Consider the following 14,270-nt stretch of genomic DNA (forward strand, 5'->3'; position numbering starts at 1 on the left):
TCATATATTGACATTTATTTCTTGCATTTTTATGCTAAAGTGACATTTGAACAATATGTATGTAATATTTCATTGTAGATTTTGATTTTGAAATTGATTTCTATAAACAATCTAGCCAAATGAATTTCGTCGTTCCTGAAATTACTATAGTTTGATTCCAATAATCCAAAATCTTAATTTGGCAATCTGAGATGGTCGAAGCACTTCTACTCCACTTTCATCGTAATAGTAAAAAAAAAAAAAAAAAGATTTAGACATGCCCTTACATTTTAGCAACTATTAGATATATCCCTATGATTTGAAATCATGCCTCCACGTTTTCGTGAATATTAGAGATACCTCCTATGTTTGGAAACTGACTGCATACTTTATTGACCTCAATCTTCTTAATAGAATAGAAGAGAAATACCTAAATACCCTTGTTGTCAATTTCGAACCAAGAACCCCGATTTTTTTTTCAAAATCGATCATTTTCAAACTCTTTAATCTATATTGTATATCTTTCTTTGATCTACTCAATTTTATCTTTAGTTCTCTTTTTCAAGTTAATACTATTCATTTAAAGAAGGACCTTGATTATTCTAACTAAAATTCTACATTATTTTTTCTCAGAATTATTCATCTTCAATCTCTTCAACTTTTTTGGTAAGATTTCACAATAAAATTCAGATTCAAAGGAAAATAAAAATAAAAATAGAACAATAGGAAAAAAAACATTTTAGGTTGGATTCATGATTTTGAAAGAGAGTTGTCATCGGAGGAAAAAGAAATTATACAATAGGTATTTGATTAAAAAACTGAGAGTATTATAAGTATTTAATCTTTAAAAATAATTATAACGTGGTATGTACAGACACACATGTACATTAAAATGTCTTATTTGTAATTTAAATATTGATTAAAGATTTTTTTTATAAAGATTATACTAAAAGGGATACTTTTGTAATTTAAAAAATTAAACAACATTATACAATCATAGGTTGTAATTTATTTTTATTTTTTTGTTTGTTTAATACAAAACATAAATCTGATTATATGAAATATAAATGTAAAAAAAGGCATTTGTGAGGCCCAAAATTTAGTGTCCAGCCACTTCTACTTTGCCTACTCTCATCATAAAAATATTAGAAGGTGGCATGTGCAAACCCACCTTTTATCCCCTTGCTTTTTAGCCCAAGAGTGTCGCGTGATGTTCAATATCCTCATAGGGACTCTATGAGGATACCATGCATTTTACCCACACACTATGTATTACGATGATACAGATCAAGCCCTGAGGCCGTGTGGGTGCCACAATGTAACTGTCATACTAACACTGTCTCAAGGCGTTCCCTAACACTCACAATAATTCAGGAATGCCATTGCAGGATCGTTCCAACCCGGCTCTATGTTGAAGCAGGGTATGGCCATGGGGAGGGGATGGGCAAGTGTCCCTCCTTAAAACATGTAGCAAGTCATACTAGACTTTTAGGAGGCCCAAACTTGTTTGAAAACCTCGCTCAATTTGACCGTGACACTCTCCTCCACTTAATTTGTCGATGTACTTGTCAAAACTAACTCATACTTAAATAGAATGTTTGGTGAGAAGAGATCTTACGATCACCTAATTGATGCTCCTCCTATTTAGTGAGGATTTATTTGTAATTTAGAATATTGTTTAGATGTTTTTTTTTTTAAGATTACAAAGTAAAAAGGGTATTTTGAAAAATTAAGCAATTTGATTATGATAATTTTCTTAATTTATTATTATTATTATTATAATGACCCTGATTATATTAATTTTAAATATTTAGATGGGGGCATTTTTAGAACCCAAAATTTGATGTCGAACCACTTTTACTTAGCCTTCTCTCATTATGATAGTTAACGGAGTTTGAAACTAAAATTTGATTTTTAAAAATGCCCCTTATCTTAACATTTAAAGTAATTTAATCAAAGTTACTTGGTCACAAAATCCATTAAAATTGCAATCTTACTTCCCTAAAATCACATTTATTAGTTTTAAAATTATAAAAATATCTTTTATTTATTTATTTTTTCTTATGTAATCTTCGAAATCAGTCTTTAAGTAATGTTTTAAATTACACATAAGCTTTGTATTGCCCCACCTTATCATTTAAGTTTAATATAATCAAGTTGGTTTTGATCGGAACAAAGAAAATTACAATTGCACGTCCAAAAGTCATGTTGAATAATTTTTAAAATTATAAAAATATCCTTTTTATTATATAATTTTCTAAACATTTGTTTAATTAAAATTATAAATTATAAATAAACCCGTTAGATACATGTACATTTGCACATACCACCTTATAGTAATAGTAAAGGTAAAAACATCGGTCCTGTTTGTAATAAACAAGCAAGAGTAAGGTCTGCCGAGTAATCTCTGTGATCTTTATCATAGTTAGACTACAATTCAAATACTGGTCGAACTCTGCTTAAATATTTTTTATATGTTACATTATTTCACAATTCAACATCATCCAAGAGAACGAGTTTTCTATTGGAATTTGGGAGAAGGCGAAAAACCCAAATTAAGGTCAGTGAAATCTCTTCGTCTTTGTTCTTTAATTCGATCATTTTTAGGGTTTAATCTCTGCATCTTTAATCTTTAGATTCAATTTCCATGCTTTTCTTTTTGTATTAACTGTTAATATGTTGCGTGTTAATGGAAATTGTAGATTCAATTTCTATGCTTTTCCTTTTGTATTAACTTTTAATATGTTGCGTGTTAATGGAAATTGAAATATGCTTTAGACAAATTTATTTTCTTGTATGTTGAGAGGATGCTTTAAAATTTATTTTTTTGCTTCCTTTTTTTTTTTTTTGGGTGTAGTTATACGTGATTGTAAATTGATTTAAGGATTATGGGTTGATTTCTGGGAAGGGATTGGGGATTTTATGAATTATTTCTGGTTTATTTGTTGGGAATCTGATCGTTACTGGAAAAACTCGATATATATGAATTTTGATTTTTCTAGGGTTTGCACCTTGTCTGGTTTTCACTCTTACCAATTTATGTATATTTTTTTTGAACCTCCGGCTTGTGGGGACCACATGAATATCATGTTGATGATCAAACAGTACAATGAGCTCTCCATATTGTCGGGGAACGTCTTCAAGAATGATCGATCTATAGTGACATTGATTGGATGAAAAGGGTGGAACAGATCTACTAATTCTTTGATTCCAGTTAGTAAGAAGGATCTTGAACTAAGAAATAGACCCTAGAAGCTAAAAAAGGGTATCCTGAGCAATTGCAATAATTGGGTTCATTGATATTCCTGGTATAGTAGATGCTATCACACATACAATCATACTCAATTCGATGGAATTGTTTGATCTTAAAGGAGATCTTCTATAATTTCGCACGTAGGGGTCTCTCCTTATTGTTTGGTTGCGGAATGGGGTGGCAGGCATATTGGGTTGACTTGAAATTGACAAAATTGAAGAAAACTTATCAGTGATTCCGATTCATACATGCATTCTAATTCATCTTATTTGTTTGCTTTCATATATTGCAGTGGTTGTGTTTTTTCAAATTTCATAAATAGTGAATGCACTGTTATTGATTTGCCTCTAGTAATAATTTTCTCTCTCTCTTTTTTTAATCTATTATTATACATGTTCTGATTATTTATTGTGGATTTGCATATTTAATGTCTTGCATTTGGGATGGTTTTCTCACGTAAAGTTTTGAATTTCTCGCTCATAGCAGGTTTCTGAATTAGTTCTGGTTTTGAGATTATAGCCATCATGAGATTGAAGAAAGGGACTAAAGTGGAAGTATTGAGCAAAAAAGAGGGGCCTTTAGGCTCATGGAGTTGCGGTGAAATAGTTTCAGGGAATGGCCATACCTACAATGTCAAGTATTATTTTTCTCTGAGTGCTGCAGTTGTGGAGAGAGTGTCTAGGAAGGTCATTAGGCCTTGCCCTCCACCCGTGGAAGGTTTGAAGGATTGGGTGTCTGGTGACATTGTCGAGGTGTTTGACAATGTGTCTTGGAAAATTGCAACAGTTTCAAAGGTTGTGGATGAGAATTACTTTTTGGTTAGACTCCTTGGATCCTCTAAGGAATTCAAGGCCGACAAATCCAATCTCAGGGTGCGGCAATCTTGGAAAGGCGACAAATGGTTCATGTTAGAAAAGGTAAAATTCATTTTCATCTATCTTGTTACAAATATTTTCCTTGTTGTTTAGGGTAAGAAAGATTTTATGAGCTCTTGTCAGATTTATATTCTCTAATTATAATTACATTTGGTTTATGTTTTCAGGGTGCTGGAATTTGTAAAGATGGGAAATCAAACAAAGTGTCAAATTTGAAGATGAAGATGAAACCTTGTGGAGGAGATGACTATTTTCCTGTTAAGAAGAACATTGGTTTTCAAGAATCCCATGTGGTATCCACAAGAATTTTGAAGAGAAAGTCACCTTATAGAGCATCTCATATTGAAGCAGACGCTGAAGATGGACAGAAAATGAGAGCAATTGAGAAAAAGAGTAGGCATCAACGACTGGTTCTAGGGTATCCTTCTCCATTATTGGAAAAGGTAGATGCTGAATGTTTTATTGCAAGAAGCTTAGAACCTAATGATACTGACTGTAGTGCATCATCCTCTGTTGGTAGTTGTAGTAGCACTAGCAAAAGTTATGATAGGTTTCCTCATCGTTCTTTAACCAATCCTAGTCAAGATTCAGAGATTCATTTTAGTGATGCTGAATCTTTTTGTGGTGGGGGACATGAAAAAGAATGCCCTCTTCCCATGAAAGAGGATTTGGCAGAAGACATCCATAAGTTAAAATTACATGCCTATCGTTGCACTATGGAGGCTTTATTTGCTTCTGGAACCTTGAGTTGGGAACAAGAAGATTTGCTAACAAATCTCCGGATTAGTCTCCACATTTCAAATGATGAACATTTGATGGAGCTAAGGAACTTAGTTTCTGCCGAAACAAACCTTCCCATTTGTTGACAGGAAAACATTTCCTGGTTATCCGAGATTTTTTTGTTGTTCTTTCTCTCTCTCTCTTTATTTTTTATTTTTACATTAGGATATTTTTCCCTTTGCTTTAATGGTCTCACAGAATTGTAAGAAGCAGAATGAGATGTTATAATCTGTAGATATTTTTTTTGGAAGCTAATCTTTAGCATTACAATGACTTTGAAAATTTTGTTCATAAGCATTGAAGTATCTTGGCCTAGAAGGTTTTCAATTCATCCTGTCGTTATTTTATTGTTCTCTTTTTGTAATGGATGCTGTCATTTTCCAAAAATATGATGGGCTTCTAGTTCAACATATAGAGGCTTTCTTGTACGTTTGTGATCCAAGGATTAAGTTATTCTGTCATTTAGTGTCAAATACATCCTATTTAATTGAGTAATAAGGGGCTTTTTCATGCTCGTTAATACTTATATAAACATGCTACCTGCTTGGTCCATTTTCCAATTTGAGGACATTATTGATGCTTCCCTTCATTTTCCAGGGCCAAAGTTGGACTACAACTTGCTTCCAAAGGCCTTAAATGATGATGGTGGGGTTTGCCACCTTTCTTGGTATACACAATGAGCGAATGTCTCCATCCAGTAACCTACAAATAAGATAATATATGTGGGAAGCTACTGGTATCATTAACTTTTTTCAATTCCGTGAGTTCCTTCTATTTCAGGTTTGCTGTGAGCCTTTTATCTGTGCCATAGTGAAGGACGTAAAACCGCAACCACGTAAACGTTCTATTATGGGTGGATGCGTAGAAGGTTCAATTTTTAATTCTTTAACTCATTTACTCTATCACTTTTTTTTTATTTTTAAAATGTGGTAGGCCTGTCATATCATTACATATTTTTTCCTCCTTTGAATTGTTTTTCTATCCATTTACATTGAATTTGCTTAGCAAAAGAAGAATAAAACTTGTTTTTATATCCATATGTTGCATAGTTTTTATCACAAGAATGATGCGTGGTACCAAGGGTGGTCTATAACGTCAACTCATCAAAAATTTGGTCGTCCTACTCTTTCCTTGCTGACTGCTACTCATCATCCATCACAATCATCTTATGTAAGATGCAGGCATGCATGTTGAGGGCAGATACACTTGCGATGCGATGTGTTGTGCGTGCAATTTGACAATGTGACATCGTAGCATCCTTTGTAAGATAAGTTTGAAATATTAGTGCCAACTATTAAGGTGCTCACATTAACCATTTTTCTTAGGATAAAATTCCATCTCAGGCTCCATTGCAAATCATGTACAGAGTGCAGAACAGAATTTTGTGGGAAAAAAAAAAAAGTGTCACCATGGAACCTTACACAACATGGTGAGAGTTTGCATTTTGCATTTTGCAGAAATAGTTTGGTTTCTTATCTGGCACAATTGTTCTGCAGATGTCGAAAAGGTGCCGATTTAATGCACGTCCACTGTAGAACATTTTGGTTGAATTATGGAAAGCCACGGTGTCTTCCAATTATGTGAAGCTTTTATCAGAAAATATCTGGTTCTTTTTCTTATATCCAGGTGTTGGGTTCATTCTTGACTGAATCAGACCTTTTCTTTGTCAAGCTGGTATTATTATTTTTTTGAATCTTCTTGTGTTATCTACTATAATCTTCTACTTTCTTCAAAGCAAACGCAATCTTTCTATTTTTTCGGAAATATTTTTGTACTTAAATTATTTCCTTGATCATATATCATCTTTGACACGGCTCTGCCCGTCCAAGAAAGGGTGATTTGGACATGCCCCTATCGTGAATATTTGAGATAGCCTCATGTTTTCCAAGAGTCTATTGACCTTGGTCTTCTCTTTTAGAATAATACTAAATGACCTAAATGCCCTTATTTTTCAACCACTAACCTAACAACCCTTCATTTTACCAAATTACTACATGTTCAAGCTCCCTTTCAACCTTATCTTCAATCAATTATTTTCACCTTTGGTAAAAAATCCTTCAATTTTCTACACAAAATAACATTGGTTCTAATTGTCCCAAAAAAAAAAAAAAATCATATCTTGCTTTGATGTTTGAAGATTAAGGAGATACAATCTTAAGGTTGAAGATAATTGGTTTTGGCAAAAAAAAAATCTTGGTGATTTATAGAAAAAAATAATAATCCTGTTTTGATGTTTGAAGATTAAGGAGATCCAATCTTAAGGTTGTGAAGATAATCAGTTTTGGCAAAAAATGAAAATAAAAAATCTAGGCGATTTATGGAAGAGCATCATTCATATCACAAGAGCCTGGATTTGGCTCTTGATTTTTCCAATCTATTTGATAGGTGACATCCTTTTAGGTTTAGGTTATGGTAGTAAGTTGCAGGGCTGCCACAAATCTATTGGAGGATGATATTTGTGGAGAGTAAAAAAGAGCAAAAAATGGAAATCTATTGAAGGATGATAACTGTGTATCAATGTATTTTACAAACAAAATAAAAACAAATAAAATAAGTAATAAAAAACGATTTGACAGCTTGAAAAATCTTTGGAAATTGATCTCTCTCAAATTTGTTTCCCCACCCATTTCATGACCTATGTTTCTATATGAAGTATAAACCCCACTACACATTCCCATCCCATTCTTGTAGATGTTTATGTTTAGAGACAGTACTGGAGTGACCACAAGATTGTATCTCATATCACACATCCAGACATGAAAGTGTTTAGGAAACATAGGTGTTTTTTGACTTGTATCACGATGAAAAGCATTCATGATTCTTACATACGTTAGGATGTGAGATATGAGGTACAATCTTGAGGGCACTTAACATTATTTTTACGTTCATCTCTTCTATCCATTTCTTTTACGAGTAATCCTAAAGTGACCTTAAGATTGTACCTCATATCTCACTTTCCTGATGTGGAAGTGTGTAGAAATGATATGAGGTACACACTTTCGTGTCAGGAAAGTGAGATATGCGGAACAATCTTGAGGTCACTCTAGCAAGACTCTTTCTTTTATATTATTTTAGATATACTATCCATATCGCAATCTTTGGTCTTGGCATTTAAGAGATACTCAACAAAAGTCCAGAGAGTTTACTCCTCTCTTAATATAACGAAGAAATGGAGAAAATGTGTAATAGCAACCGACTAGAGAATGGTTTAGATTTCCCGATAAAATTCTTATTTAAAGAAATAATAATAATAATTTAAGTTTGATCCATGATTTTATAAGAAAAAAGACGTTGAGAGGAGAAAGAAACAATACAATAGGTTTAATTCAGAAAAATTATAAGTATTCCTTTACTATTATAATGAGAGAAGGTGGACTAAGAAGTTGACAAAAAAAAAAAAAATAGGATTCTCGAAATGCCCCTATCTTAATATAACTAAGGTCATTTTGATCGAGAGCAGAACCTTTGTAATACTTTCTTCCTTGCAATTCCTTGTAGTGCCCTTCTAATGATAGTGAGGCTATGTTGAAAATTAAAATCTACCACATAATCCATGTTGTGATCGTGATTTTGACCAAATTTGTAAATTTTTTTTTTAAAGAAAAACTTCTTTTTCGGTCTGATTTATGACCATGATGAACAGTTATTGAACTCCAATATTTCAATGAATGGATTTTGATATATTTGCCAAATGGCACTCTATCAATCATCTAATCGCATTACAGAGAATTACAAGAAGAAAGTACTACAAAGGATCCACTCTCACTTTGGTCAAGAGTGAAGAAAATTGCAATTTTACGTACCTAAAATTGCATTGGATTAGTTTTGAAAATTGAAAAAAGATATCTTTTTTACTCTGTAATCTTAAAAGGGAAAATTTTCAAATAATTACTGAAATTTTCAAAATCAACGATAATGTTACATGCGTTCACAAAACTATCATATATTATTGGCAAATCTTTCTCAAAGTGAACATTATTATATAGTTCGAGACAATAGTTTAACACGATTAAACAAAAATGCGTAAAAGTATTTGAAAATTTTCCTATAATCAAAATCACCGTTTATTTAATATTTTAGATTACAAATAAACCCTTCACACGTGCGTGCGTTTGCTTCTGCCGGATAAATCGCTCAAATCTTTATCATAAATTCATAACTGGACTACAATTCAAATACTTGTCCAACTCTATCTATATAATTAGGGAGTCCAACATATTTCACCTAATCTGAATTCAACTTAATTCAAGAGAAAACGTTTTCTATTGAGAAACTTGGAAGAGGGAGTAACCGAAAACCCGAAAAGAAGGTCAGTGAGATTCTTCGTTTCTGTTCTTTAATTCGATCAATTTGGGGTTTAATCTTTGCATCTTTAACTTTTAGATTCAATTTCTATGTTTTTTTTATTCTTTATCATTAGTTTTTAATATGTTGCGTGTTATGGAAATTGAAATATGTTTTAGAGAAATTTAGTTTCTTTTACGTTGAGAAGATGTTTTATAAAAAATAAAATAAGATATCTTTTTTTGGGTTTTTTTTTTTTTTGTTGAGGGATTTTAGGTGATTGTAATTTGCTACAAAGGATTATGGGTTGATTAGTATCCCGAGGTGTTTTAAACACCAACTAAATCATACTGTAGATTTGAAGCATCACATCCCGACAGGACTAAGAAATTGTGATCTTCAAGAAACATCTGGGCGGGACGACATGAATATCATGTTCGATGATCCAACCAAACAATGAGGTCTCTACATGAATATCATGTTTTTTGTTTGTTTAAATCATCTATGATCATGTATGTTCTGATTATTTCTTTTGGATTTGCTTATTTTATTTCTTGCATTGGGATGGTTTCCTGACGCAAAGTTTTGAATTTCTTGCTCATGGCAGGTTTCTGAATTAGTTCTGGTTTTAAGATTATAGCCATTATGAGATTGAAGAAAGGGACTAAAGTGGAAGTATTGAGCAAAAAAGAGGTGCCTTTAGGCTCTTGGAGTTGTGGTGAAATAGTTTCAGGGAATGGCCATACCTACTATGTTAAGTATTATTGGTCTCTGAGAGCTCCAGTTGTGGAGAGAGTGCCTAGGAAGGTCATTAGGCCTTGCCCTCCACCCGTGGAAGGTGTGAAAGATTGGGTGCCCAGTGACATTGTAGAGGTGTTTGATAATATGTCTTGGAAAATTTCAACAGTTTCAAAGGTTGTGGATGAGAATTACTTTTTGGTTAGACTCCTTGGATCCTCTCAGGAATTCAAGGCCCACAAATCTAATATCAGGGTGCGGCAATTTTGGAAAGGCAACAAATGGGTCATGTTACGAAAGGTATAATTCACTTTCATTTATCTTGTTGTTTAGGGTAAGAAAGATTTTATGAGCTCTTGACAGATTTATATTCTCTAATTATAATTATTTTTTATTTATGTTGTCAGGGTGCTGGAATTTGTGAAGCTGGAAAATCAAACAAACTGTCAACTTTGAAGATAAAGATGAAACTGCAAGGAGGAGATAACTATTGTCCTGTTGAGAAGAACATTGATTTTCAAGAGTCCCATGTGGTATCTTCAAGAACTTTGAAGAGAAAGTCACCTTATGAGCATCTCATATTGAAGGAGACGTTGAAGCTGGACAGAAAATGAGAGCAATTGAGAGAAAGGTAGATGCTGAGTGTTTAATTGCGAGAAGCTTAGAACCTAATGATACTGACAGTAGTGCATCATCCTCTGTAGGTAGTTGTAGCAGTACTAGCGAAAGTTACGATAGGTTTCCTCATTGTTCTTTAACCAAACCTAGTCAAGATTCAGACATTCATTTTAGTGATGCTGAATCCTTTTATATTGGGGGACATGAAAAAGAATGCTGTCCTCCCACGAAAGAAGATTTGGTAGAAGACATCCATAAGTTAGAATTGCAAGCCTATCGTTGCACTATGGAGGCTTTATATGCTTCTGGACCCTTGAGTTGGGAACAAGAAGATTTAGTGACAAATCTCCGTATTAGTCTCCACATTTCAAATGATGAACATTTGTTGGAGCTAAGGAACTTAGTTTCTGCCGAAACAAACCTTCCCATTTGTTGACAGGAAAACATTTCCCGGTTATGTGACATTTTTTTTTTTGTTCTTTTTTATTTTATTTTAAATATTAGGATATTTTTTTGGTCTCACTGAATTGTAAGAAGCGGAATGAAATGTTATAATCTGTTGCTTTTTATTTTGGTTATTCATTAGTAGTGATCTGTACAATGAGTTACACTGACTTTGAAAATTTTGTACAAAAATACAAAGCAATGAAGTATCTTGGCCTAGAAGGTTTCCAATTCATCCTGTTGTTATTTTATTGTTCTCTTTTTGTAATGGATGCTGTCATTTTCCAAAAATATGATGGGCTTCTTGTTCAACATATAGAGGCTTTCTTGTACGTTTGCGATCCAAGGATTAAGTTATTCTGTCATTTAGTGTCAAATACATCCTATTTAATTGAGTAATAAGGGGCTTTTTCATGCTCGTTAATTCTTATATAAACGTGTTACCTGCTTGGCCCATTTTCCAATTTGAGGACATTATTGATGCTTCCCTTCATTTTCCAGGGCCAAAGTTGGACTACAACTTGCTTCAAAAGGCCTTAAATGATGATGGTGGGGTTTGCCACCTTTCTTGGTATACACAATGAGCCAATGTCTCCATCCAGTAACCTACAAATGAGACGATATATATGGGAAGCTACTGGTATCATTAACTTTTTTCAGTTCCATGAGTTCCTTCTATTTCAGGTTTGCTGTGAGCCTTTTATTTGTGCCATATTGAAGGACGTAAAACCGCAACCATGTAAATGTTCTATTATGGGTGGATGCGTTAAAGGTTCGGTTTTTAATTCTTTGACTCATTTACTCTTATCACTATATATTTTTTTTAAATGTTGTAGGCCTGTGGTATAATTACATATTTTTGCCTCCTTAGAGTTGTTTTCTATCCATTTACATTGAATTTGCTTAGCAAAAGAAGAAAAAAACTTGTTTTTATGTCCACATGTTGCATAGTTTTTACATTGGATGGTGTGGGGTTTTTATATCTCATTTCAGTTTTTTCAATTTTATATCATCTTTTCCCCATTTTGAAAAAGTCCCGGATTTGTTGACCAGGCTTATACCCCATAAACTTTTGTTTCGAACTAGTCAAGGACTAACCCATTGAGGTAGTCTCTTTACTAATTACTGTATTTAGGACATCAAATCAGTCAACCTTGCAAATTCTGCAGATCTTTTACCTTTTCAGCATTGTTTCACTATCATTTGTTGTCTGTTATTTTACTTGGATTCAGAATCATCCCAAGAAAGAATGATGGGTGGTGTACCAAGGGTGGTCTATAATGCCAACTCTTGGTTGTTATCATGCCAAATTCAAAGAGCAGTTAATTTCTCATCGAAAATCTGGTCGTCCTACTCTGTCCTTGCTGACTTCTAGTCATCATCCATTACAATCATCGTATGTAAGATGCATGTTGACATCAGATGCACATGTGAGGTGTCGTGTGTGCAAGCTGACAATGTGACATGTCCTATGTAAGATACATCTTTGCATCAGAGTTTGAAATATTAGTGCCAACTATTAAGGTGCTCACATTTACCATTTTTCTTAGGAGAAAATTCCATCTCAGGCTCCATTGCAAATCATGTACAGAGCGCAGAGCAGAATTCTGTCAAGCACAAAAATAAGTCAGCATGGAACCTTACACAACCTGGCGAGAGTTTGCATTTTGCAGAAATAGTTTGGTTTCTCATTTGGTACAATTGTTCTGCAGATGTCAAAAAAGTGCAGATTTAATGCATGCCCATTGTGAAACATTTTGGTTGAATTATGGAAAGCCATGGCCATCTTCCAATTATGTGAAAAGCTTTTATCAGAAAATTTCTGGTACTTTTTCTTGTATCCAAGTGTTGGGGTTCATTCTTGACTGAATCAGACCTTTTTTTTTTTTTTGTCTAGCTGGGTTAGGGGTTTTAATTTTTAATGTTTTGAATCTTCTTGTGTCATCTACTATAATCCTCTACTTTCTTCCAAGCAAATACAATCTTTCTATTTTTTCGGAAATATTTTTATATTGAAATTATTTCCTTGATTATATATCATCTTCGACAAATCTCTGTCCGTCGAAGAAAGGGAGATTTAGACATGCTCCTCTGATGAATATTTGAGATGGCCCAATGTTTTAGAAGAGTCCTTTGACCTTGGTCTTCTCTTTTACAATAATACTAAATGACCTAACCGCCCTTATTTTTCAACCTCTAACCAAACAACCCTTCATTTTAGGAGCTCTTTAATATCTATGTTAAATTTCTCTTAATCCATTCTACCTTTTATCTTCAATCAATTATTTTTACCTTTTGTAAAAAATCCTTCAATTTTCTACACAAAATTACATTGGTTCTAATTGCCCAAAAATATCCCGTCTTGCCATGATGTCTGAAGATTGGGCAGATATAATCTTACGGACTTATTAACGTGTGCCCAACCTGTGCCCTTGGGGGAAATTGTGTTTTGTACCGAAAAGGCCTTTAATAAAATATTTTTTTTTACCAAAATGCCCTCGTATGTTTATTCCCACAGTGTATTTATTGCACTTTAACGTGTGCAAGTTAACAAAACCCATAATCTTAACGTTGGAGATAATCGGTTTTTGCACAAAAAAAATTAAAATTTCTTGGCGGTTTATAAAAGGGCATCATTCATAGCACAAAAGCCTTGATTTTTCCAATCTAATTGATAAGTAACCTCCTATAAGGTTTAGGTTATAGTTGGAAGTTGCATGTTTATATATATATATATATATATATATATATATAGGAGAATACTAATATCCAAGACCTCATAGGGACATTAGCATTGTCTACCAAATTCTCTTTTCAATAATACTTCTCCCAATTTTATTTTTTAGTAAAAAAGATGAGGGTATGTTGGCATTTAGGATACTCAACAAAAGTCGAGAAAGGTTATTCCTTTTTTAACATAGAGAAAAAATGAAGAAGATGTGCAATAGCAGTCGAGTACAGAATGGTTAAGCGCCACACCTTCCATATTTCTCTGGCTACATTGTAAAAAAAAAAAAACGTAACATATATTTTGTCAACGAAAATCCAAACCTCAATATAATACTTTAAAATTTTTGAGGCTTGGATTTAAATCCATATCTTTAAGGACATAGGTGTTCTCTATTAAAACCGAACTACTAACCTGGAGCCTCAACATCAATTCTATCTCCCAAAATCATCTTTGTGTCCACATGGCCACTTTGGCAATCCAACGTCTTTCTATTTTTCACGAGACAATTCATATTTAAAGAAAAATAATATTTTTAAGTTTGATTCATGATTTTAGAAGAAGTTAGATG

At 33.2% G+C, this 14,270-nt stretch overlaps 2 protein-coding genes across 19 annotated transcripts; both read left to right on the top strand.

The window, feature by feature from the left end:
- The first annotated feature begins 2,382 nt into the window (after positions 1-2,382).
- On the top strand, positions 2,383-6,580 carry LOC147411925 (protein AGENET DOMAIN (AGD)-CONTAINING P1-like). 18 transcript variants are annotated; one of them, XM_086454022.1, is made up of 7 exons: positions 2,383-2,539; positions 3,719-4,149; positions 4,275-4,550; positions 5,485-5,755; positions 6,069-6,149; positions 6,213-6,316; positions 6,384-6,580. In XM_086454022.1, the coding sequence occupies exons 2-4, from the start codon at positions 3,757-3,759 to the stop codon at positions 5,521-5,523; spliced, it is 708 nt and encodes a 235-aa protein (XP_086310148.1). In that variant the 5' UTR covers positions 2,383-2,539; positions 3,719-3,756; the 3' UTR covers positions 5,524-5,755; positions 6,069-6,149; positions 6,213-6,316; positions 6,384-6,580. The 18 variants fall into 18 exon arrangements, with proteins under 18 accessions (XP_086310148.1, XP_086310154.1, XP_086310134.1 ...); XM_086454028.1 differs by having other exon boundaries at positions 6,231-6,316; XM_086454008.1 differs by having other exon boundaries at positions 6,069-6,137.
- A 2,182-nt stretch (positions 6,581-8,762) lies between these two features.
- LOC147411926 (uncharacterized) lies at positions 8,763-11,463 on the top strand. The gene is made up of 4 exons (XM_086432504.1): positions 8,763-9,196; positions 9,779-10,209; positions 10,317-10,514; positions 10,547-11,463. The coding sequence occupies exons 2-4, from the start codon at positions 9,817-9,819 to the stop codon at positions 10,961-10,963; spliced, it is 1,008 nt and encodes a 335-aa protein (XP_086288630.1). The 5' UTR covers positions 8,763-9,196; positions 9,779-9,816; the 3' UTR covers positions 10,964-11,463.
- The last annotated feature ends 2,807 nt before the right edge of the window (positions 11,464-14,270 follow it).

This window comes from Akebia trifoliata, chromosome 1 (assembly GCF_017979445.1).
Source record: "Akebia trifoliata isolate Shusen 1 chromosome 1, ASM1797944v1, whole genome shotgun sequence".
Lineage (NCBI taxonomy): Eukaryota > Viridiplantae > Streptophyta > Magnoliopsida > Ranunculales > Lardizabalaceae > Akebia > Akebia trifoliata.

Bases quoted from the DNA above. Each gene is read 5' to 3' on its own strand.
- LOC147411925 (XM_086453915.1), top strand. From the start codon at position 3,757: ATGAGATTGAAGAAAGGGACTAAAGTGGAAGTATTGAGCAAAAAAGAG. The intron at 4,150-4,274 runs GTAAAATTCATT...TTATGTTTTCAG, and splicing joins AATGGTTCATGTTAGAAAAG to GGTGCTGGAATTTGTAAAGA. The intron at 4,551-5,484 runs GTAGATGCTGAA...TTCATTTTCCAG, and splicing joins CTTCTCCATTATTGGAAAAG to GGCCAAAGTTGGACTACAAC.
- LOC147411926 (XM_086432504.1), top strand. From the start codon at position 9,817: ATGAGATTGAAGAAAGGGACTAAAGTGGAAGTATTGAGCAAAAAAGAG. The intron at 10,210-10,316 runs GTATAATTCACT...TTATGTTGTCAG, and splicing joins AATGGGTCATGTTACGAAAG to GGTGCTGGAATTTGTGAAGC. The intron at 10,515-10,546 runs AGAAAATGAGAG...AGAAAGGTAGAT, and splicing joins AGGAGACGTTGAAGCTGGAC to GCTGAGTGTTTAATTGCGAG.